At 47.7% G+C, this 22,879-nt stretch overlaps 1 protein-coding gene across 1 annotated transcript in view; it reads left to right on the forward strand.

Annotated features, from left to right (window-relative positions):
- The window catches only part of NSUN2 (NOP2/Sun RNA methyltransferase 2), a 232,377-nt gene that overhangs the window by 42,806 nt on the left and 166,692 nt on the right, over positions 1–22,879 (forward strand). The window contains exon 6 of the mRNA XM_053714578.1: positions 5,088–5,172. Within this exon, the coding sequence (XP_053570553.1) occupies positions 5,088–5,172 (85 nt within the window). The remainder of the gene's footprint in view (positions 1–5,087; positions 5,173–22,879) is intronic.

A 22,879-nucleotide genomic window follows, 5' to 3' on the forward strand; every position in this document is an offset into this window, starting at 1 on the left:
TGTTATCGATACTCTTGTTCAGGCCAGAAAGCCTGTAACTAGAAAGATTTACCACAAAATTTGGAAAAAATATATCTGTTGGTGTGAATCTAAAGGATTCCCTTGGGACAAGGTTAAGATTCCTAAGATTCTATCCTTCCTTCAAGAAGGATTGGAAAAAGGATTATCTGCAAGTTCCCTGAAGGGACAGATTTCTGCCTTGTCTGTGTTACTTCACAAAAAGCTGGCAGCTGTGCCAGATGTTCAAGCCTTTGTTCAGGCTCTGGTTAGAATTAAGCCTGTTTACAAACCTTTGACTCCTCCTTGGAGTCTCAATTTAGTTCTTTCAGTTCTTCAGGGGGTTCCGTTTGAACCCTTACATTCCGTTGATATTAAGTTATTATCTTGGAAAGTTTTGTTTTTAGTTGCAATTTCTTCTGCTAGAAGAGTTTCAGAATTATCTGCTCTGCAGTGTTCTCCTCCTTATCTGGTGTTCCATGCAGATAAGGTGGTTTTACGTACTAAACCTGGGTTTCTTCCAAAAGTTGTTTCTAACAAAAACATTAACCAGGAGATTATCGTACCTTCTCTGTGTCCGAAACCAGTTTCAAAGAAGGAACGTTTGTTGCACAATTTGGATGTTGTTCGCGCTCTAAAATTCTATTTAGATGCTACAAAGGATTTTAGACAAACATCTTCCTTGTTTGTTGTTTATTCCGGTAAAAGGAGAGGTCAAAAAGCAACTTCTACCTCTCTCTCTTTTTGGATTAAAAGCATCATCAGATTGGCTTACGAGACTGCCGGACGGCAGCCTCCCGAAAGAATCACAGCTCATTCCACTAGGGCTGTGGCTTCCACATGGGCCTTCAAGAACGAGGCTTCTGTTGATCAGATATGTAGGGCAGCGACTTGGTCTTCACTGCACACTTTTACCAAATTTTACAAGTTTGATACTTTTGCTTCTTCTGAGGCTATTTTTGGGAGAAAGGTTTTGCAAACCGTGGTGCCTTCCATTTAGGTGACCTGATTTGCTCCCTCCCTTCATCCGTGTCCTAAAGCTTTGGTATTGGTTCCCACAAGTAAGGATGACGCCGTGGACCGGACACACCTATGTTGGAGAAAACAGAATTTATGTTTACCTGATAAATTACTTTCTCCAACGGTGTGTCCGGTCCACGGCCCGCCCTGGTTTTTTTAATCAGGTCTGATAATTTATTTTCTTTAACTACAGTCACCACGGTACCATATGGTTTCTCCTATGCAAATATTCCTCCTTAACGTCGGTCGAATGACTGGGGTAGGCGGAGCCTAGGAGGGATCATGTGACCAGCTTTGCTGGGCTCTTTGCCATTTCCTGTTGGGGAGGAGAATATCCCACAAGTAAGGATGACGCCGTGGACCGGACACACCGTTGGAGAAAGTAATTTATCAGGTAAACATAAATTCTGTTTTCTTACTTTGCGTAGAGGATCTCTCTGTCAGGGGGAGTGATCGTTCCCGTTCCGGCAACGGAACAGGGTCAGGGTTTTTTCTCTAACCTGTCTGTGGTTCCCAGAAAAGAGGGGACCTTCGGACCGATCTTGGACTTTAAGTGTCTAAACGAAATTCTAAGAGTTCAGTCTTTCAAGATGGAAACGGTACGTTCGTTCCATGCTACCACTGATTCCAGAAGGTCAGTTAATTACCACAGTGGACCTAAAGGAAGCATGCCTACAAGTTCCCTTTCTCAGGGACCATTACAAATTTCTATAGGTTTGCGTTTTTAGCAAACACTTTCAGTGCATGGCGTTGCCTCTTGGCCTGGCCACTGCTCTAAGATTTTTTTCAAAGGTGCTGGGATCTCTTCTGGCGGTTCTTTGACCGCAGGGTATTGGAGTGGTGCCTTCTCTGACCGTCTTTTTAATTCAAGCGCCATCCTTTCACCAAGCCAGATCCCATACCTGGTATTATTCTTCCTGTGTCCTCATGGGTGGATGATAAATCTGGAAAAAAGCTCCTTGTCTCCAAGTACAAGGGTAATCTTTCTGGGGACCATAATGGATTCCCTGTCGGTAAAAATATTTCTGACAAGGATCAGGAAAACTAAGTTGTTACATACCTGTCGTGTCCTTCAGTCCATTCTTCGGCCTTCGCTGGCTCAATGTATGGAAGTATTTGGGCTGATGGTGGCAACAATAGATATCATCCCTTTTGCTCGGTCCGATCTCAGACCTCTACAGCTTAACATGCTCAGGCGATGGAACGGGGATTGTACAGATCTGTCTCCTCTGTTAACTCTTAACCAGGAGACAAGGGATTCTCTTCAGTGGTGACTGTCTCTGGATCATCTGTCCCAGGGAACCTGCTTTCGCAGGCCGGCTTGGGAAATTTTGACAATAGACGCCAGCCTTCTAGGGGGGGGAGCTGTCTGGAACTCTATGAAGGCTCAGGGACTTTGGTCTCAGTCAGTCGGCTCTCCCTACAAACATTCTAGAACTAAGTGATTCTCCATGCTTTTCTGGCCTGGCCTCGGTTAGCTGCGGCCAAGTTTATCAGGTTTCAGTCGGACAATATGACTTCTGTGACTTACATCACTCATCAGGGGGGAACAAGATGTTCCCTAGCGATGACAAAGGTATTCAAAACGATTCAATGGGTGGAAACCCATTCTTGTTGCCTGTCAGTGATCCTCATCCCGGTAGTAGTCAATTGGGAGACGGATTGTTTTGAGCAAGCAGACGTTTCATCCGGGGGAGTGGGAACTCCATCCGGAGGTATTTTCAAACTGATCCCCAAGTGGGGACAGCCGGAGTTGGTTCCGGTGGCATCTCGAAGGAATGCCAAACTTCCGAGATACGGGTCGAGATCCAGGGACCCTCAGGCCGAAGTACTAGACGATCTGGCGGTTCCTTGGAACTTCAATCTAGCATACCCGTTTCCTCCATTTGCAGTTCTTTCTCGAGTTATTGCCCTACTCAAACAGGAGAGGGCATCGATGATATTCATTGCATCGGCATTGCCTCACAGTATTTGGTATGCGGGTCTGATAGTGAGGGCGTCTCTACCACCTTGGAGTCTCCCGTTGAGGGGGGACCTTCTACTTCGGGGTCCCTTCCTTCATCCGAATCTTTTCTGAAGCTGTTTGCATGGAACTTGGACGCTTACTTTTTTCCGAGCGTGGGTTCTCTGATCCGGTAATAGAGACCTTGATTCCGGCTCGTTGAGCTTGTGACTTGAGACATCTACCATAGGATTTGGTATAGATGCTTTATTGGGATGAATCCAAGGGATACTCATGGAGTAGGGTTAGGATTCCCACGATTTTGTCTTTTCTCCAAGATGGATTGGAGAAAGGGTTGTCAACAAGTTCCTTAAAGGGACAAATTTCTGCTTTTTCTATTTTGTTACACAAACGTCTGGCATATGTTCCAGATGTTCAGTCTTTTTGTCAGGCTCTGACTTGACTCAGGCCTGTGTTTAGACCAATTGCTCCTCCTTGGAGTTTGAATTTAGTTCTTAAATTTCTTCAAGGGGTTCCTTTTGGAACCTATGCATTCCGTAGATATTAAGTTATTATCTTGGAAAGTTTTGTTGTTTCTTCTGCTCGCAGAGTTTCTGAGCTTTCGGCATTACAATGTGATTCTCCTTATCTTATTTTTCATTCGGATAAGGTGGTGTTACGTACCAAACCTGGTTTTCTTCCTAAGGTGGTTTCAAATAAAAATATTAATCAGGAAATAGTTGTTCTTTCCTTGTGTCCTAATACTTCTTCTAAGAAGGAGCGACTGTTACATACTTTGGACGTGGTCCGTGCCTTAAAGTTTTACTTACAGGCCACTAAGGATTTTCGTCAATCTTCTTCCCTGTTTGTTGTGTTTTCTGGGAAGCGTAGGGGTCAGAAAGCTACGGCTACCTCTTTCATTTTGGCTGAAGAGTATCATCCGTTTTGCATATGGGACTGCTGGACAGCAACCTCCTGATCGTATTACGGCTCATTCTACTAGGGCTGTGGCTTCCTCATGGGCATTCAAAAATGATGCTTCTGTTGAACAGATTTGCAAAGCTGCAACTTGGTCTTCACACTTTTTCCAAATTTTTCAAATTTGATACTTTTTGCTTCGTCCGAGGCTGTTTTTGGGAGAAAAGTTCTTCAAGCAGTGGTGCCTTCCGTTTAGGTTCCCTGTCTTGTCCCTCCCTTTCATCCGTGTCCTATTGCTTTGGTATTGTATCCCATAAGTAAGGAGGAAATCCGTGGACTCATCGTATCTTGTAAAAGAAAAGGTAAATTTTATGCTTACCTGATAAATTTTTCTTTTACGATACGATGAGTCCACGGCCCGCCCTGTTTTTGTATGAAAGGTCTTTACATTTTTGTTAAACTTCAGACACCTCTGCACCTTGACTTTTCCTTTCTCTTACTAACTTTGGTCGAATGACTGGAGTGGGAGGGAAGGGAGGAGCTATTTATACAGCTCTGCTGTGGTGCTCTTTGCTGCCTCCTGCTGACCAGGAGGCGTAATCCCATAAGTAAGGATGAAATCCGTGGACTCATCGTATCGTAAAAGAAACAAATTTATCAGGTAAGCATAAATTTACCTTTTTTACTCTGTCTTGTTGTAGCTGTCTGGGACTACACCACAAGTGTTTAATAGTAATAACAAAAAATACAATAGTTTTCATTTTTATTATATTCCTATGAGTAGATTTGGTGTATACTCCACCATATTTGTTTTATTATTGATATAATTGCAAAGGCAATAATATGTGGAAGCAGAATATCATTTCTAATCCGTAATATTATTGCAGATAACAAAGGTTATGGATACTATATAAAGCTAATATATTTGATTTATTTACTTTTTATACTTTTGTATGCCACCCTGATGTAATGACTATTTAATCATACAATTGCAAAATGTATATACTTTTAGTATTTAGGCAATTTGACATCTGTCCATGTTGTTCCTAATAGCCTTGGCACTTTGTTGTAGAGATAAGGATGCTAAATTATGCAGTAAAGGCAAACCGATTACAAGATAATATTTCATCCAATTAAAAGTAAAGAATTTACATTGTATAAGCTGCATAACATTGCAACTGAATTATAAATAACTTGTCATTCTTCCTAGATTCTGGATATGTGTGCTGCTCCAGGATCTAAAACCGCACAACTTATTGAAATGTTACATGCTGATATGAACGTTCCTTTCCCTGGTATGTTGGATTTGTTCAAACCCGTCTGCTTAATGTGCTTGTCAGAAGCTACAGATTATACATTTCTGCTCAGGTTTGAGTTGTGTGTTAACCACATTTCTTAGTGATACAAAATTCTGGGCTTGTCAAATGTAGAGGTCCATTTTGCACACTTTAAGATAATTTCTAAAGAGCCTTTTTATGTAAATTTGCTTATGTAGAAGTCCTGCTGCATTAGATTGAAGTACTTAAAGGGATAGTGTAGTCAAAATTAAACTTTTATGATTCAGATAGAGCATGCAATTTTAAGCAACTTTCTAATTTACTCCTATTACCAATGTTGCTTCGTTCTCTTGCTATCTTTTTTTTTTTTTGTTTTAAATCGGGATTGTAAAGCTTAGGAGCCGGCCCATTTTTGGTTTAGCACATGGGTAGAGCTTGCTGGTTGGTGGCTAATTGTAGCCACCAATAAGCAAGCACTATCCAGGGTGCTGAACCTAAAATGGGCTGGCTTCTAAGCTTTACATTCCTACTTTAAAAAAAAATAGATGGCAAGAGAACGAAGACAAATTGATAAAAGGAGTAAGTTGGAAAGTTGCTTAAAAGTGCATTCTCTATCCGGATTCTTGAAAAAAAATTGGGTTTAGTATCCCTTTAACCCCTTAAGGACAAGGCCATTTTTCAATTTCTTTCCCTTAAGGACCAAGGCTATTTTTACATTTCTGCGGTGTTTGTGTTTAGCTGTAATTTTCCTCTTACTCATTTACTGTACTCACACATATTATATACCGTTTTTCTCGCCATTAAATGGACTTTCTAAAGATACCATTATTTTCATCATATCTTATAATTTACTATAAAAAAAATATAAAATGAGGAAAAAATGGAAAAAAACACACTTTTTCTAACTTTGACCCCCAAAATCTGTTACACATCTACAACTACCAAAAAAGCATCCATGCTAAATAGTTTCTAAATTTTGTCCTGAGTTTAGAAATACCCAATGTTTACATGTTGTTTGCTTTTTTTGCAAGTTATAGGGCAATAAGTACAAGTAGCACTTTGCTATTTCCAAACCGCTTTTTTTCAAAATTAGCGCTAGTTACATTGGGTCACTGATATCTTTCAGGAATCCCTTGACATGTATATATTTTTTTTTTAGAAGACATCCCAAAGTACGGATCTAGGCCCATTTTGGTATATTTCATGCCACCATTTCACCGCCAAATGATATCAAATAAATTTTTTTTTCACTTTTTCATAATTTTTTTCACAAACTTTAGGTTTCTCACTGAAATTATTTGCAAACAACTTGTGCAATTATGGCATAAATGGTTGTAAACGCTTCTCTGGGATCCCCTTTGTTCATAAATAGCAGACATATGGCTTTGGCGTTGCTTTTTGGTAATTAGAAGGCCGCTAAATGCCACTGCGCACCACACATGTATTATGCCCAGCAGTGAAGGGGTTAATTAGGGATCATGTAGGGAGCTTCTAGGGTTAATTTTAGCTTTAGTGTAGTGTAATAGACAACCCCAAGTATTGATCTAGGCCCATCTTGGTATATTTCATGCCACCATTTCACCGCCAAATGCGATCAAATAAAAAAAAAAATTACATTTTTCACAATTTTAGATTTCTCACTGAAATTATTTACAAACAACTTGTGCAATTATGGCATAAATGGTTGTAAATGCTTCTCTGGGATCCCCTTTGTTCAGAAATAGCAGACATTTATGGCTTTTGTGTTGCTTTTTGGTAATTAGAAGGCCGCTAAATGCTGCTGCGCATCACATGTGTATTATGCCCAGCAGTGCAGGGGTTAATTAGCTTTAGTGTAGAGATCAGCTTCCCACCCGACACATCCCACCCCCTAATCCCTCCCAAACATCTCTCTTCCCTCCCCCACCCCACAATTGTCCCCGCCATCTTAAGTACTGGCAGAAAGTCTGCCAGTACTAAAATAAAAGGCTTTTTTTATGATTTTTTTTTTTTTTAAATATCTGTTTAGCTGTGATGGACCCCCCCCCCTTAGCCCCCAACCTCTCTGATCCCCCCCCCAAAAACAGCTCTATAACCCTTGCCCACAACCTATTTGCTGCCATCTTGGGTACTGGCAGCTGTCTGCCAGTACCCAATTTGATTCCCAAAAATTTTTTTTTTTTTATGTAATTACATTTTTACTGTAGTGTAGCTGCCCCGCCTCAGTACCCTCCTCCCTCTCCCCCTCCCAGATCCTTTTGACAGTTATTTCCCCCCCTCCCTCTCTCCCATTCATTCATTGGTGGCAGTGGTTGTTACGCAATCGCGCGCACACATGAGCGCGCTCCCTGCAGGCCCCGCACGCTCCCAGCACCCGGCGTGCACACTGCACATTCAGGAACCGGATGCCGGGTAGCGATGGGCCGCCCACCCGCCTCCCTGCAGCTGCTCCCACCAACGATCGGACCCATCGCTACCGGTGCAGAGAGGGCCACAGAGTGGCTCTCTCTGCATTGGTTTTGGAAAAAAGGTATTGCAGTGATGCCTCAATGTCGAGTCATCACAGCAATACCTTGAAAGCGGCTGGAAGCGATCAGGATCGCTTCCAGCCGCTTTAAACCCTGATGTCGTACAGGGTATGTCGCTGGTCTTTAACCCTTTGGCTGCTAAGCCATTTCCCACCTGGGTGCTAAGCTAGTTTTGAGCTTTTTGTTGCAGCTCATGTTTAAACACTTTTAGAAGTAAATTTTGTGTGAATAAACTATACAAACTATATATTGTTTTTTTTCAGCAGACCTAGCAGATTCCAAATATACCATTATTATATGTGTATGTCTCAACAGGTTTTAAAAAATAAAGCATAAAATATGAAAAAAGTGTATTTTTGTACTCCACAATCAATAAAAATTAGTTTGTAATTTTATCTTTCTTTCATGTAATTAGCAAGAGTCCATGAGCTAGTGGCGTATGGGATATACATTCCTACCAGGAGGGGCAAAGTTTCCCAAACCTCAAAATGCCTATAAATACACCCCTCACCACACCCACAATTCAGTTTTACAAACTTTGCCTCCGATGGAGGTGGTGAAGTAAGTTTGTGCTAGATTCTACGTTGATATGCGCTCCGCAGCAAGTTGGAGCCCGGTTTTCCTCTCAGCGTGCAGTGAATGTCAGAGGGATGTGAGGAGAGTATTGCCTATTTGAATGCAGTGATCTCCTTCTACGGGGTCTATTTCATAGGTTCTCTGTTATCGGTCGTAGAGATTCATCTCTTACCTCCCTTTTCAGATCGACGATATACTCTTATATATACCATTACCTCTGCTGATTCTCGTTTCAGTACTGGTTTGGCTTTCTACAAACAAGTAGATGAGTGTCCTGGGGTAAGTAAATCTTATTTTCTGTGACACTCTAAGCTATGGTTGGGCACTTTGTTTATAAAGTTCTAAATATATGTATTCAAACATTTATTTGCCTTGACTCAGAATGTTCAACTTTCCTTATTTTCAGACAGTCAGTTTCATATTTGGGATAATGCATTTGATTTAATCATTTTTTCTTACCTTCAAAAATTTGACTCTTCCCTGTGGGCTGTTAGGCTCGCGGGGGCTGAAAATGCTTCATTTTATTGCGTCATTCTTGGCGCGGACTTTTTTGGCGCAAAAAATTCGTTTCCGTTTCCGGCGTCGTACGTGTCGCCGGAAGTTGCGTCATTTTTTTGACGTTATTTTGCGCCAAAAATGTCGGCGTTCCGGATGTGGCGTCATTTTGGCGCCAAAAAGCATTTAGGCGCCAAATAATGTGGGCGTCTTATTGGCGCGAAAAATATGGGCGTCGCTTTTGTCTCCACATTATTTAAGTCTCATTTTTCTTTGCTTCTGGTTGCTAGAAGCTTGTTCTTTGGCATTTTTTCCCATTCCTGAAACTGTCATTTAAGGAATTTGATCAATTTTGCTTTATATATATGTTGTTTTTTCTCTTACATATTGCAAGATGTCTCACGTTGCATCTGAGTCAGAAGATACTACAGGAAAATCGCTGTCTAGTGCTGGATCTACCAAAGCTAAGTGTATCTGCTGTAAACTTTTGGTAGCTATTCCTCCAGCTGTTGTTTGTATTGATTGTCATGACAAACTTGTTAAAGCAGATATTTCCTTTAGTAAAGTACCATTGCCTGTTGCAGTTCCTTCAACATCTAAGGTGCAGAATGTTCCTGATAATATAAGAGATTTTGTTTCTGAATCCATAAAGAAGGCTATGTCTGTTATTTCTCCTTCTAGTAAACGTAAAAAATCTTTTAAAACTTCTCTCCCTACAGATGAATTTTTAAATGAACATCATCATTCTGATTCTGATGACTCTTCTGGTTCAGAGGATTCTGTCTCAGAGGTTGATGCTGATAAATCTTCATATTTATTTAAAATGGAATTTATTCGTTCTTTACTTAAAGAAGTACTAATTGCTTTAGAAATAGAGGATTCTGGTCCTCTTGATACTAATTCTAAACGTTTGGATAAGGTATTTAAAGCTCCTGTGGTTATTCCAGAAGTCTTTCCTGTTCCTAATGCTATTTCTGCAGTAATTTCCAAAGAATGGGATAAATTGGGTAATTCATTTACTCCTTCTAAACGTTTTAAGCGATTATATCCTGTGCCGTCTGACAGATTAGAATTTTGGGACAAAATCCCTAAAGTTGATGGGGCTATTTCTACCCTTGCTAAACGTACTACTATTCCTACGTCAGATGGTACTTCGTTTAAGGACCCTTTAGATAGGAAAATTGAATCCTTTCTAAGAAAAGCTTATCTGTGTTCAGGTAATCTTCTTAGACCTGCTATATCTTTGGCTGATGTTGCTGCAGCTTCAACTTTCTGGTTGGAAACTTTAGCGCAACAAGTAACACATCATGATTCTCATGATATTATTATTCTTCTACAGCATGCTAATAATTTTATCTGTGATGCCATTTTTGATATTATCAGAGTTGATGTCAGGTTTATGTCTCTAGCTATTTTAGCTAGAAGAGCTTTATGGCTTAAAACTTGGAATGCTGATATGGCTTCTAAATCAACTTTACTTTCCATTTCTTTCCAGGGTAACAAATTATTTGGTTCTCAGTTGGATTCCATTATTTCAACTGTTACTGGTGGGAAAGGAACTTTTTTACCACAGGATAAAAAATCTAAAGGTAAAAGCAGGGCTAATAATCTTTTTCGTTCCTTTCGTTTCAACAAAGAACAAAAGCCTGATCCTTCATCCTCAGGAGCAGTTTCAGTTTGGAAACCATCTCCAGTCTGGAATAAATCCAAGCCAGCTAGAAAGGCAAAGCCTGCTTCTAAGTCCACATGAAGGTGCGGCCCTCATTCCAGCTCAGCTGGTAGGGGGCAGGTTACGTTTTTTCAAGGAAATTTGGATCAATTCTGTTCACAATCTTTGGATTCAGAGCATTGTTTCAGAAGGGTACAGAATTGGTTTCAAGATGAGACCTCCTGCAAAGAGATTTTTTCTTTCCCGTGTCCCAGTAAATCCAGTAAAAGCTCAAGAATTTCTGAAATGTGTTTCAGATCTAGAGTTGACTGGAGTAATTATGCCAGTTCCAGTTCCGGAACAGGGGATGGGGTTTTATTCAAATCTCTTCATTGTACCAAAGAAGGAGAATTCCTTCAGACCAGTTCTGGATCTAAAAATATTGAATCGTTATGTAAGAATACCAACGTTCAAGATGGTAACTGTAAGGACTATCTTGCCTTTTGTTCAGCAAGGGAATTATATGTCCACAATAGATTTACAGGATGCATATCTGCATATTCCGATTCATCCAGATCATTATCAGTTCCTGAGATTCTCTTTTCTGGACAAGCATTACCAGTTTGTGGCTCTGCCGTTTGGCCTAGCTACAGCTCCAAGAATTTTTACAAAGGTTCTCGGTGCCCTTCTGTCTGTAATCAGAGAACAGGGTATTGTGGTATTTCCTTATTTGGACGATATCTTGGTACTTGCTCAGTCTTTACATTTAGCAGAATCTCATACGAATCGACTTGTGTTGTTTCTTCAAGATCATGGTTGGAGGATCAATTTACCAAAAAGTTCTTTGATTCCTCAGACAAGGGTAACCTTTCTGGGTTTCCAGATGGATTCAGTGTCCATGACTCTGTCTTTAACAGACAAGAGACGTCTAAAATTGATTGCAGCTTGTCGAAACCTTCAGTCACAATCATTCCCTTCGGTAGCCTTATGCATGGAAATTCTAGGTTTTATGACTGCTGCATCGGACGCGATCCCCTTTGCTCGTTTTCACATGCGACCTCTTCAGCTCTGTATGCTGAAGCAATGGTGCAAGGATTACACGAAGATATCTCAATTAATATCTTTAAAACCGATTGTTCGACACTCTCTAACATGGTGGACAGATCACCATCGTTTAATTCAGGGGGCTTCTTTTGTGCTTCCGACCTGGACTGTAATTTCAACAGTCTCACAGGTTGGGGAGCTGTGTGGGGATCTCTGACGGCACAAGGGGTTTGGGAATCTCAGGAGGTGAGATTACCGATCAATATTTTGGAACTCCGTGCAATTTTCAGAGCTCTTCAGTTTTGGCCTCTTCTGAAGAGAGAATCGTTCATTTGTTTTCAGACAGACAATGTCACAACTGTGGCATACATCAATCATCAAGGAGGGACTCACAGTCCTCTGGCTATGAAAGAAGTATCTCGAATTTTGGTTTGGGCGGAATCCAGCTCCTGTCTAATCTCTGCGGTTCATATCCCAGGTATAGACAATTGGGAAGCGGATTATCTCAGTCACCAAACGTTGCATCCGGGTGAATGGTCTCTTCACCCAGAGGTATTTCTTCAGATTGTTCAAATGTGGGAACTTCCAGAAATAGATCTGATGGCGTCCCATCTAAACAAGAAACTTCCCAGGTATCTGTCCAGATCCCGGGATCCTCAGGCGGAGGCAGTGGATGCATTATCACTTCCTTGGAAGTATCATCCTGCCTATATCTTTCCGCCTCTAGTTCTTCTTCCAAGAGTAATCTCCAAGATTCTGAAGGAATGCTCGTTTGTTCTGCTGGTAGCTCCGGCATGGCCTCACAGGTTTTGGTATGCGGATCTTGTCCGGATGGCCTCCTGCCAACCGTGGACTCTTCCGATAAGACCAGACCTTCTGTCACAAGGTCCTTTTTTCCATCAGGATCTGAAATCCTTAAATTTAAAGGTATGGAGATTGAACGCTTGATTCTTGGTCAAAGAAGTTTCTCTGACTCTGTGATTAATACTATGTTACAGGCTCGTAAATCTGTATCTCGAGAGATATATTATAGAGTCTGGAAGACTTATATTTCTTGGTGTCTTTCTCATCATTTTTCTTGGCATTCTTTTAGAATACCGAGAATTTTACAGTTTCTTCAGGATGGTTTAGATAAGGGTTTGTCCGCAAGTTCTTTGAAAGGACAAATCTCTGCTCTTTCTGTTCTTTTTCACAGAAAGATTGCTATTCTTCCTGATATTCATTGTTTTGTACAAGCTTTGGTTCGTATAAAACCTGTTATTAAGTCAATTTCTCCTCCTTGGAGTTTGAATTTGGTTCTGGGAGCTCTTCAAGCTCCTCCGTTTGAACCTATGCATTCATTGGACATTAAATTACTTTCTTGGAAAGTTTTGTTCCTTTTGGCCATCTCTTCTGCCAGAAGAGTTTCTGAATTATCTGCTCTTTCTTGTGAGTCTCCTTTTCTGATTTTTCATCAGGATAAGGCGGTGTTGCGAACTTCTTTTGAATTTTTACCTAAAGTTGTGAATTCCAACAACATTAGTAGAGAAATTGTGGTTCCTTCATTATGTCCTAATCCTAAGAATTCTAAGGAGAAATCGTTGCATTCTTTGGATGTTGTTAGAGCTTTGAAATATTATGTTGAAGCTACGAAATCTTTCCGTAAGACTTCTAGTTTATTTGTTATCTTTTCCGGTTCTAGAAAAGGCCAGAAAGCTTCTGCCATTTCTTTGGCATCTTGGTTGAAATCTTTAATTCATCTTGCCTATGTTGAGTCGGGTAAATCTCCGCCTCAAAGAATTACAGCTCATTCTACTAGGTCAGTTTCTACTTCCTGGGCGTTTAGGAATGAAGCTTCGGTTGACCAGATTTGCAAAGCAGCAACTTGGTCCTCTTTGCATACTTTTACTAAATTCTACCATTTTGATGTATTTTCTTCTTCTGAAGCAGTTTTTGGTAGAAAAGTACTTCAGGCAGCGGTTTCAGTTTGAATCTTCTGCTTATGTTTTTCGTTAAACTTTATTTTGGGTGTGGATTATTTTCAGCAGGAATTGGCTGTCTTTATTTTATCCCTCCCTCTCTAGTGACTCTTGTGTGGAAAGATCCACATCTTGGGTAGTCATTATCCCATACGTCACTAGCTCATGGACTCTTGCTAATTACATGAAAGAAAACATAATTTATGTAAGAACTTACCTGATAAATTCATTTCTTTCATATTAGCAAGAGTCCATGAGGCCCGCCCTTTTTTTGTGGTGGTTATGATTTTTGTATAAAGCACAATTATTCCAATTCCTTATTTTATATGCTTTCGCACTTTTTTATCACCCCACTTCTTGGCTATTCGTTAAACTGAATTGTGGGTGTGGTGAGGGGTGTATTTATAGGCATTTTGAGGTTTGGGAAACTTTGCCCCTCCTGGTAGGAATGTATATCCCATACGTCACTAGCTCATGGACTCTTGCTAATATGAAAGAAATGAACTTAAATTATGTTTTCTAAACTCTATCATCAAAACCTGGGTTGCTAAATATTTGCAGTAGGTAACCTGTCTAAAATCAGCAGAAATTGAGAACATTTGACTGTGTTTTTCTACTGTTTTATTGCCGATGTGTCAATTTGATAGACCTTAACAAAAAGCATCTTTAAATGTAATGTATTGTTGCCAGCAATTAAACAGCTTTAGCTGCCTGGGAAATTTAATATATGACAATAAAACTATATGTTTTTAGAAACTACACCCCCAGCTGCATCAAATGAGGTCTTATTTGTATTTGTATCACATATCGGAAGTGTGCAACAAATAAACGAATATCACACTTGTAAAAAAAAAAATACAAAATTAAACAAAGCAGCATGTTCATTTATATCTTACACACTCCAAATTTGAGCTAGCAATACATGCAGCCTCTCATTTGATGCGCCAAGGGGTGTACTTTCCAAAATTGTGTACCTTGTATACTGTCTCTTAAATTCCCAGGTGGCTACAGCTGTCTAATTACAGACATCACCCCAAATGTTTAAAGACCATTTGTAAATGAGATGTTCAAGGTTGCCATGTCTGCACTTAAACAGCTCTAGCCACCTGGGAAGTTAAATTAGGGTACATAAAGTACACATTTGTAGAAAGTACACCCCTGATGCATCAAATGAGGGGCAATATGTACTTCTAGCACAAAAGTGGAGTGCACAAATATTCATGGAATATGGTGCTTTGCTTAGAAAATATGTTTTTCTAAGCAAAGTGACATGTTCATTTATGTCTTACGCACTCCAAATTTGTTCTAGCAATACATGCAGCCCCTAATTTGATGCGCCAAGGGGTGTACTTTCCAAAACTGTGTACCTTGTATACTGTATCTTAAATTCCCAGGTGGCTACAGCTCTTAAACTGCAGACATCACCCCTAAATGTTTAAAGACAATTTTAAATAAGATTTTCAAGGTTGCCATGTCTGCACTTAAACAGCTCTTGCCACCTGTGAAGTTAAGTAAGGGTACATAAAGTACACATTTGTAGAAAGCACACCCCCTGACGCATCAAATGAGGGGCTATATGTACTTCTAGCACAAAACTAGAGTGTGCAAATATTCATGGAATATGGTGTTTTGCTTAGAACATAATTTTCTCTAAGCAAAGTGACATGTTCATTTATGTCTTACGCACTCCAAATTTGTGCTAGCAATACATGCAGCCCCTCATTATATGCGTCAAGGGGTGTACTTTCCAAAACTATGTACCTTGTTTACTGTATCTATAATTTCCAGGTGGCTACAGCTGTTAAACTGGAGACATGACTACCTTGAAACACTTTAAAAATATAGGGCTTATATATGCAATTGAACAGTTTTATCTACCTCATTAATTGACTAACCTAATTCTAAATGATTTTATGTTTAAAAATATAACACTCTTTTGCATTACCCACACAAGCATTACAGGCACTCACACTGGTTGAATTAGCACATGGATACCCATGTGAGCAGTAACGCCACGTCAAGGCTTCAACCCTTGCTACTGACCATTCACACACCTTTCATGTCTGATTCACTCACAGAAGCACCCACCCCTACATACATCAAGACTTTCATCCCTACTACAGGCCATACACACACCTTTTGTATCTTTATTCACTTACAGAAACACAACCCTTACCACTGGCCAGTCACACACCTTTCATATCTCCCTTCATACGTACCTTTTGCTAGGGGAAACTCAATCACTGGGCTAGTCAGGCGTAAGCCTCAACCAGGGCACTGGGCTGGTCAGGCGTAAGCCTCAACCAGGGCACTGGGCTGGTCAGGCGTAAGCCTCAACCAGGGTACTGGGCTGGTCAGGCGTAAGCCTCAACCAGGGTACTGGGCTGGTCAGGCGTAAGCCTCAACCAGGGTACTGGGCTGGTCAGGCGTAAGCCTCAACCAGGGTACTGGGCTGGTCAGGCGTAAGCCTCAACCAGGGTACTGTGCTGGTCAGGCGTAAGCCTCAACCAGGGCACTGGGTTGGTCAGGCGTAAGCCTCAACCAGGGCACTGGGTTTGTCAGGCGTAAGCCTCAACCAGGGCACTGTGCTGGTCAGGCGTAAGCCTCAACCAGGGCACTGTGCTGGTCAGGCGTAAGCCTCAACCAGGGCACTGTGCTGGTCAGGCGTAAGCCTCAACCAGGGTACTGGGCTGGTCAGGCCTACTACAGGCCATACACACACCTTTTGTATCTTTATTCACTTACAGAAACACAACCCTTACCACTGGCCAGTCACACACCTTTCATATCTCCCTTCATACGTACCTTTTGCTAGGGGAAACTCAATCACTGGGCTAGTCAGGCGTAAGCCTCAACCAGGGCACTGGGCTGGTCAGGCGTAAGCCTCAACCAGGGCACTGGGCTGGTCAGGCGTAAGCCTCAACCAGGGTACTGGGCTGGTCAGGCGTAAGCCTCAACCAGGGTACTGGGCTGGTCAGGCGTAAGCCTCAACCAGGGTACTGGGCTGGTCAGGCGTAAGCCTCAACCAGGGTACTGGGCTGGTCAGGCGTAAGCCTCAACCAGGGCACTGGGTTGGTCAGGCGTAAGCCTCAACCAGGGCACTGTGCTGGTCAGGCGTAAGCCTCAACCAGGGCACTGTGCTGATCAGGCGTAAGCCTCAACCAGGGCACTGTGCTGGTCAGGCGTAAGCCTCAACCAGGGCACTGTGCTGGTCAGGCGTAAGCCTCAACCAGGGTACTGGGCTGGTCAGGCGTAAGCCTCAACCAGGGTACTGGGCTGGTCAGGCGTAAGCCTCAACCAGGGCACTGGGCTGGTCAGGCGTAAGCCTCAACCAGGGCACTGGGCTGGTCAGGCGTATGCTTCAACCAGGGTACTGGGCTGGTCAGGCGTAAGCCTCAACCAGGGTACTGGGCTGGTCAGGCGTAAGCCTCAACCAGGGCACTGGGCTGGTCAGGCGTTAGCCTCAACCAGGGTACTGGGCTGGTCAGGCGTTAGCCTCAACCAGGGTACTGGGCTGGTCAGGCGTTAGCCTCAACCAGGGTACTGGGCTGGTCAGGCGTAAGCCTCAACCAGGGTACTGGGCTGGTCAGGCGTTAGCCTCAACCAGGGTACTGGGCTGGTCAGGCGTAAGCCTCAACCAGGGTACTGGGCTGGTCAGGCGTTAGCCTCAACCAGGGTACTGGGCTGGTCAGGCGTTAGCCTCAACCAGGGTACTGGGCTGGTCAGGCGTTAGCCTCAACCAGGGTACTGGGCTGGTCAGGCGTTAGCCTCAACCAGGGTACTGGGCTGGTCAGGCGTTAGCCTCAACCAGGGTACTGGGCTGGTCAGGCGTTAGCCTCAACCAGGGTACTGGGCTGGTCAGGCGTTAGCCTCAACCAGGGTACTGGGCTGGTCAGGCGTGAGCCTCAACCAGGGTACTGGGCTGGTCAGGCGTGAGCCTCAACCAGGGTACTGGGCTGGTCAGGCGTGAGCCTCAACCAGGGTACTGGGCTGGTCAGGCGTGAGCCTCAACCAGGGTACTGGGCTGGTCAGGCGTGAGCCTCAACCAGGGTACTGGGCTGGTCAGGCGTGAGCCTCAACCAGGGTACTGGGCTGGTCAGGCGTGAGCCTCAACCAGGGCACTGGGCTGGTCAGGCGTGAGCCTCAACCAGGGCACTGGGCTGGTCAGGCGTGAGCCTCAACCAGGGCACTGGGCTGGTCAGGCGTGAGCCTCAACCAGGGCACTGGGCTGGTCAGGCGTGAGCCTCAACCAGGGCACTGGGCTGGTCAGGCGTGAGCCTCAACCAGGGCACTGGGCTGGTCAGGCGTGAGCCTCAACCAGGGCACTGGGCTGGTCAGGCGTAAGCCTCAACCAGGGCACTGGGCTGGTCAGGCGTAAGCCTCAACCAGGGCACTGGGCTGGTCAGGCGTAAGCCTCAACCAGGGCACTGGGCTGGTCAGGCGTAAGCCTCAACCAGGGCACTGGGCTGGTCAGGCGTAAGCCTCAACCAGGGCACTGGGCTGGTCAGGCGTAAGCCTCAACCAGGGCACTGGGCTGGTCAGGCGTAAGCCTCAACCAGGGCACTGGGCTGGTCAGGCGTAAGCCTCAACCAGGGCACTGGGCTGGTCAGGCGTAAGCCTCAACCAGGGCACTGGGCTGGTCAGGCGTAAGCCTCAACCAGGGCACTGGGCTGGTCAGGCGTAAGCCTCAACCAGGGCACTGGGCTGGTCAGGCGTAAGCCTCAACCAGGGCACTGGGCTGGTCAGGCGTAAGCCTCAACCAGGGCACTGGGCTGGTCAGGCGTAAGCCTCAACCAGGGCACTGGGCTGGTCAGGCGTAAGCCTCAACCAGGGCACTGGGCTGGTCAGGCCGTAAGCCTCAACCAGGGCACTGGGCTGGTCAGGCGCGTAAGCCTCAATCCAGGGCACTGGCTGGTCAGAGCGTAAGCCTCAACCAGGGCACTGGGCTGGTCAGGCCGTAAGCCTCAACCAGGGGCAACTGGGCTGTGTTCAGGCGTAAGCCTCAACCAGGGCACTGGCTGGTCAGGCGTAAGCCTGCACCAGGGCACTGGGCTGGTCAGAGGCGTAAGCCTCAACCATGGCACTGGGCTGGTCAGGCGTAAGGCCTCAATCCAGGTGCACTGGGCTGGTCTGGCGTAAGCCTCAACCAGGGCACTGGGCTGGGTCAGGCGTAAGCCTCAATCCAGGCTCAGGGGCTGGTCAGTGTCGTAAGCCTCAACCAGGGCACTGGGCTGGTCAGGTGCGTAAGCCTCAACCATGGGCGACTGGCTGGTGTCAGGCGTAAGCCTCAACCAGGGCACTGGGCTGGTCAGGCGTAAGCCTCTAACCAGGCACGTGGGCTGGTCAGGCGTAAGCCATCAACCAGGGACACTGGGCTGGTCAGTCGTAAGCCTCAACCAGGGCACTGGGCTGGTCAGGCGTAAGCCTCAACCAGGGCACTGGGCTGGTCAGGCGTAAGCCTCAACCAGGGCAACTGGGCTGGTCAGGCGTAAGCCTCAACCAGGGCACTGGGGCTGGTCAGGCGTAAGCCTCAACCAGGGCACTGGGCTGGTCAGGCGTAAGCCTCAACCAGGGCACTGGGCTGGTCAGGCGTAAGCCTCAACCAGGGCACTGGGCTGGTCAGGCTGTAAGCCTCAACCAGGGCACTGGGCTGGTCAGGCGTAAGCCTCAACCAGGGCACTGGGCTGGTCAGGCGTAAGCCTCAACCAGGGCACTGGGCTGGTCAGGCGTAAGCCTCAACCAGGGCACTGGGCTGGTCAGGCGTAAGCCTCAACCAGGGCACTGGGCTGGTCAGGCGTAAGCCTCAACCAGGGCACTGGGCTGGTCAGGCGTAAGCCTCAACCAGGGCACTGGGCTGGTCAGGCGTAAGCCTCAACCAGGGCACTGGGCTGGTCAGGCGTAAGCCTCAACCAGGGCACTGGGCTGGTCAGGCGTAAGCCTCAACCAGGGCACTGGGCTGGTCAGGCGTAAGCCTCAACCAGGGCACTGGGCTGGTCAGGCGTAAGCCTCAACCAGGGCACTGGGCTGGTCAGGCGTAAGCCTCAACCAGGGCACTGGGCTGGTCAGGCGTAAGCCTCAACCAGGGCACTGGGCTGGTCAGGCGTAAGCCTCAACCAGGGCACTGGGCTGGTCAGGCGTAAGCCTCAACCAGGGCACTGGGCTGGTCAGGCGTAAGCCTCAACCAGGGCACTGGGCTGGTCAGGCGTAAGCCTCAACCAGGGCACTGGGCTGGTCAGGCGTAAGCCTCAACCAGGGCACTGGGCTGGTCAGGCGTAAGCCTCAACCAGGGCACTGGGCTGGTCAGGCGTAAGCCTCAACCAGGGCACTGGGCTGGTCAGGCGTAAGCCTCAACCAGGGCACTGGGCTGGTCAGGCGTAAGCCTCAACCAGGGCACTGGGCTGGTCAGGCGTAAGCCTCAACCAGGGCACTGGGCTGGTCAGGCGTAAGCCTCAACCAGGGCACTGGGCTGGTCAGGCGTAAGCCTCAACCAGGGCACTGGGCTGGTCAGGCGTAAGCCTCAACCAGGGCACTGGGCTGGTCAGGCGTAAGCCTCAACCAGGGCACTGGGCTGGTCAGGCGTAAGCCTCAACCAGGGCACTGGGCTGGTCAGGCGTAAGCCTCAACCAGGGCACTGGGCTGGTCAGGCGTAAGCCTCAACCAGGGCACTGGGCTGGTCAGGCGTAAGCCTCAACCAGGGCACTGGGCTGGTCAGGCGTAAGCCTCAACCAGGGCACTGGGCTGGTCAGGCGTAAGCCTCAACCAGGGCACTGGGCTGGTCAGGCGTAAGCCTCAACCAGGGCACTGGGCTGGTCAGGCGTAAGCCTCAACCAGGGCACTGGGCTGGTCAGGCGTAAGCCTCAACCAGGGCACTGGGCTGGTCAGGCGTAAGCCTCAACCAGGGCACTGGGCTGGTCAGGCGTAAGCCTCAACCAGGGCACTGGGCTGGTCAGGCGTAAGCCTCAACCAGGGCACTGGGCTGGTCAGGCGTAAGCCTCAACCAGGGCACTGGGCTGGTCAGGCGTAAGCCTCAACCAGGGCACTGGGCTGGTCAGGCGTAAGCCTCAACCAGGGCACTGGGCTGGTCAGGCGTAAGCCTCAACCAGGGCACTGGGCTGGTCAGGCGTAAGCCTCAACCAGGGCACTGGGCTGGTCAGGCGTAAGCCTCAACCAGGGCACTGGGCTGGTCAGGCGTAAGCCTCAACCAGGGCACTGGGCTGGTCAGGCGTAAGCCTCAACCAGGGCACTGGGCTGGTCAGGCGTAAGCCTCAACCAGGGCACTGGGCTGGTCAGGCGTAAGCCTCAACCAGGGCACTGGGCTGGTCAGGCGTAAGCCTCAACCAGGGCACTGGGCTGGTCAGGCGTAAGCCTCAACCAGGGCACTGGGCTGGTCAGGCGTAAGCCTCAACCAGGGCACTGGGCTGGTCAGGCGTAAGCCTCAACCAGGGCACTGGGCTGGTCAGGCGTAAGCCTCAACCAGGGCACTGGGCTGGTCAGGCGTAAGCCTCAACCAGGGCACTGGGCTGGTCAGGCGTAAGCCTCAACCAGGGCACTGGGCTGGTCAGGCGTAAGCCTCAACCAGGGCACTGGGCTGGTCAGGCGTAAGCCTCAACCAGGGCACTGGGCTGGTCAGGCGTAAGCCTCAACCAGGGCACTGGGCTGGTCAGGCGTAAGCCTCAACCAGGGCACTGGGCTGGTCAGGCGTAAGCCTCAACCAGGGCACTGGGCTGGTCAGGCGTAAGCCTCAACCAGGGCACTGGGCTGGTCAGGCGTAAGCCTCAACCAGGGCACTGGGCTGGTCAGGCGTAAGCCTCAACCAGGGCACTGGGCTGGTCAGGCGTAAGCCTCAACCAGGGCACTGGGCTGGTCAGGCGTAAGCCTCAACCAGGGCACTGGGCTGGTCAGGCGTAAGCCTCAACCAGGGCACTGGGCTGGTCAGGCGTAAGCCTCAACCAGGGCACTGGGCTGGTCAGGCGTAAGCCTCAACCAGGGCACTGGGCTGGTCAGGCGTAAGCCTCAACCAGGGCACTGGGCTGGTCAGGCGTAAGCCTCAACCAGGGCACTGGGCTGGTCAGGCGTAAGCCTCAACCAGGGCACTGGGCTGGTCAGGCGTAAGCCTCAACCAGGGCACTGGGCTGGTCAGGCGTAAGCCTCAACCAGGGCACTGGGCTGGTCAGGCGTAAGCCTCAACCAGGGCACTGGGCTGGTCAGGCGTAAGCCTCAACCAGGGCACTGGGCTGGTCAGGCGTAAGCCTCAACCAGGGCACTGGGCTGGTCAGGCGTAAGCCTCAACCAGGGCACTGGGCTGGTCAGGCGTAAGCCTCAACCAGGGCACTGGGCTGGTCAGGCGTAAGCCTCAACCAGGGCACTGGGCTGGTCAGGCGTAAGCCTCAACCAGGGCACTGGGCTGGTCAGGCGTAAGCCTCAACCAGGGCACTGGGCTGGTCAGGCGTAAGCCTCAACCAGGGCACTGGGCTGGTCAGGCGTAAGCCTCAACCAGGGCACTGGGCTGGTCAGGCGTAAGCCTCAACCAGGGCACTGGGCTGGTCAGGCGTAAGCCTCAACCAGGGCACTGGGCTGGTCAGGCGTAAGCCTCAACCAGGGCACTGGGCTGGTCAGGCGTAAGCCTCAACCAGGGCACTGGGCTGGTCAGGCGTAAGCCTCAACCAGGGCACTGGGCTGGTCAGGCGTAAGCCTCAACCAGGGCACTGGGCTGGTCAGGCGTAAGCCTCAACCAGGGCACTGGGCTGGCCAGGCGTAAGCCTCAACCAGGGCACTGGGCTGGTCAGGCGTAAGCCTCAACCAGGGCACTGGGCTGGTCCCGGCGTAAGCCTCAACCAGGGCCCTGGGCTGGTCAGGCGTAAGCCTCAACCAGGGCACTGGGCTGGTCAGGCGTAAGCCTCAACCAGGGCACTGGGCTGGTCAGGCGTAAGCCTCAACCAGGGCACTGGGCTGGTCAGGCGTAAGCCTCAACCAGGGCACTGGGCTGGTCAGGCGTAAGCCTCAACCAGGGCACTGGGCTGGTCCGGCGTAAGCCTCAACCAGGGCACTGGGCTGGTCAGGCGTAAGCCTCAACCAGGGCACTGGGCTGGTCCGGCGTAAGCCTCAACCAGGGCACTGGGCTGGCCCGGCGTAAGCCTCAACCAGGGCACTGGGCTGGTCAGGCGTAAGCCTCAACCAGGGCACTGGGCTGGTCAGGCGTAAGCCTCAACCAGGGCACTGGGCTGGTCAGGCGTAAGCCTCAACCAGGGCACTGGGCTGGTCAGGCGTAAGCCTCAACCAGGGCACTGGGCTGGTCAGGCGTAAGCCTCAACCAGGGCACTGGGCTGGTCAGGCGTAAGCCTCAACCAGGGCACTGGGCTGGTCAGGCGTAAGCCTCAACCAGGGCACTGGGCTGGTCAGGCGTAAGCCTCAACCAGGGCACTGGGCTGGTCAGGCGTAAGCCTCAACCAGGGCACTGGGCTGGTCAGGCGTAAGCCTCAACCAGGGCACTGGGCTGG

This window comes from Bombina bombina, chromosome 5 (assembly GCF_027579735.1).
Source record: "Bombina bombina isolate aBomBom1 chromosome 5, aBomBom1.pri, whole genome shotgun sequence".
NCBI classification, from domain to species: Eukaryota; Metazoa; Chordata; class Amphibia; order Anura; family Bombinatoridae; genus Bombina; species Bombina bombina.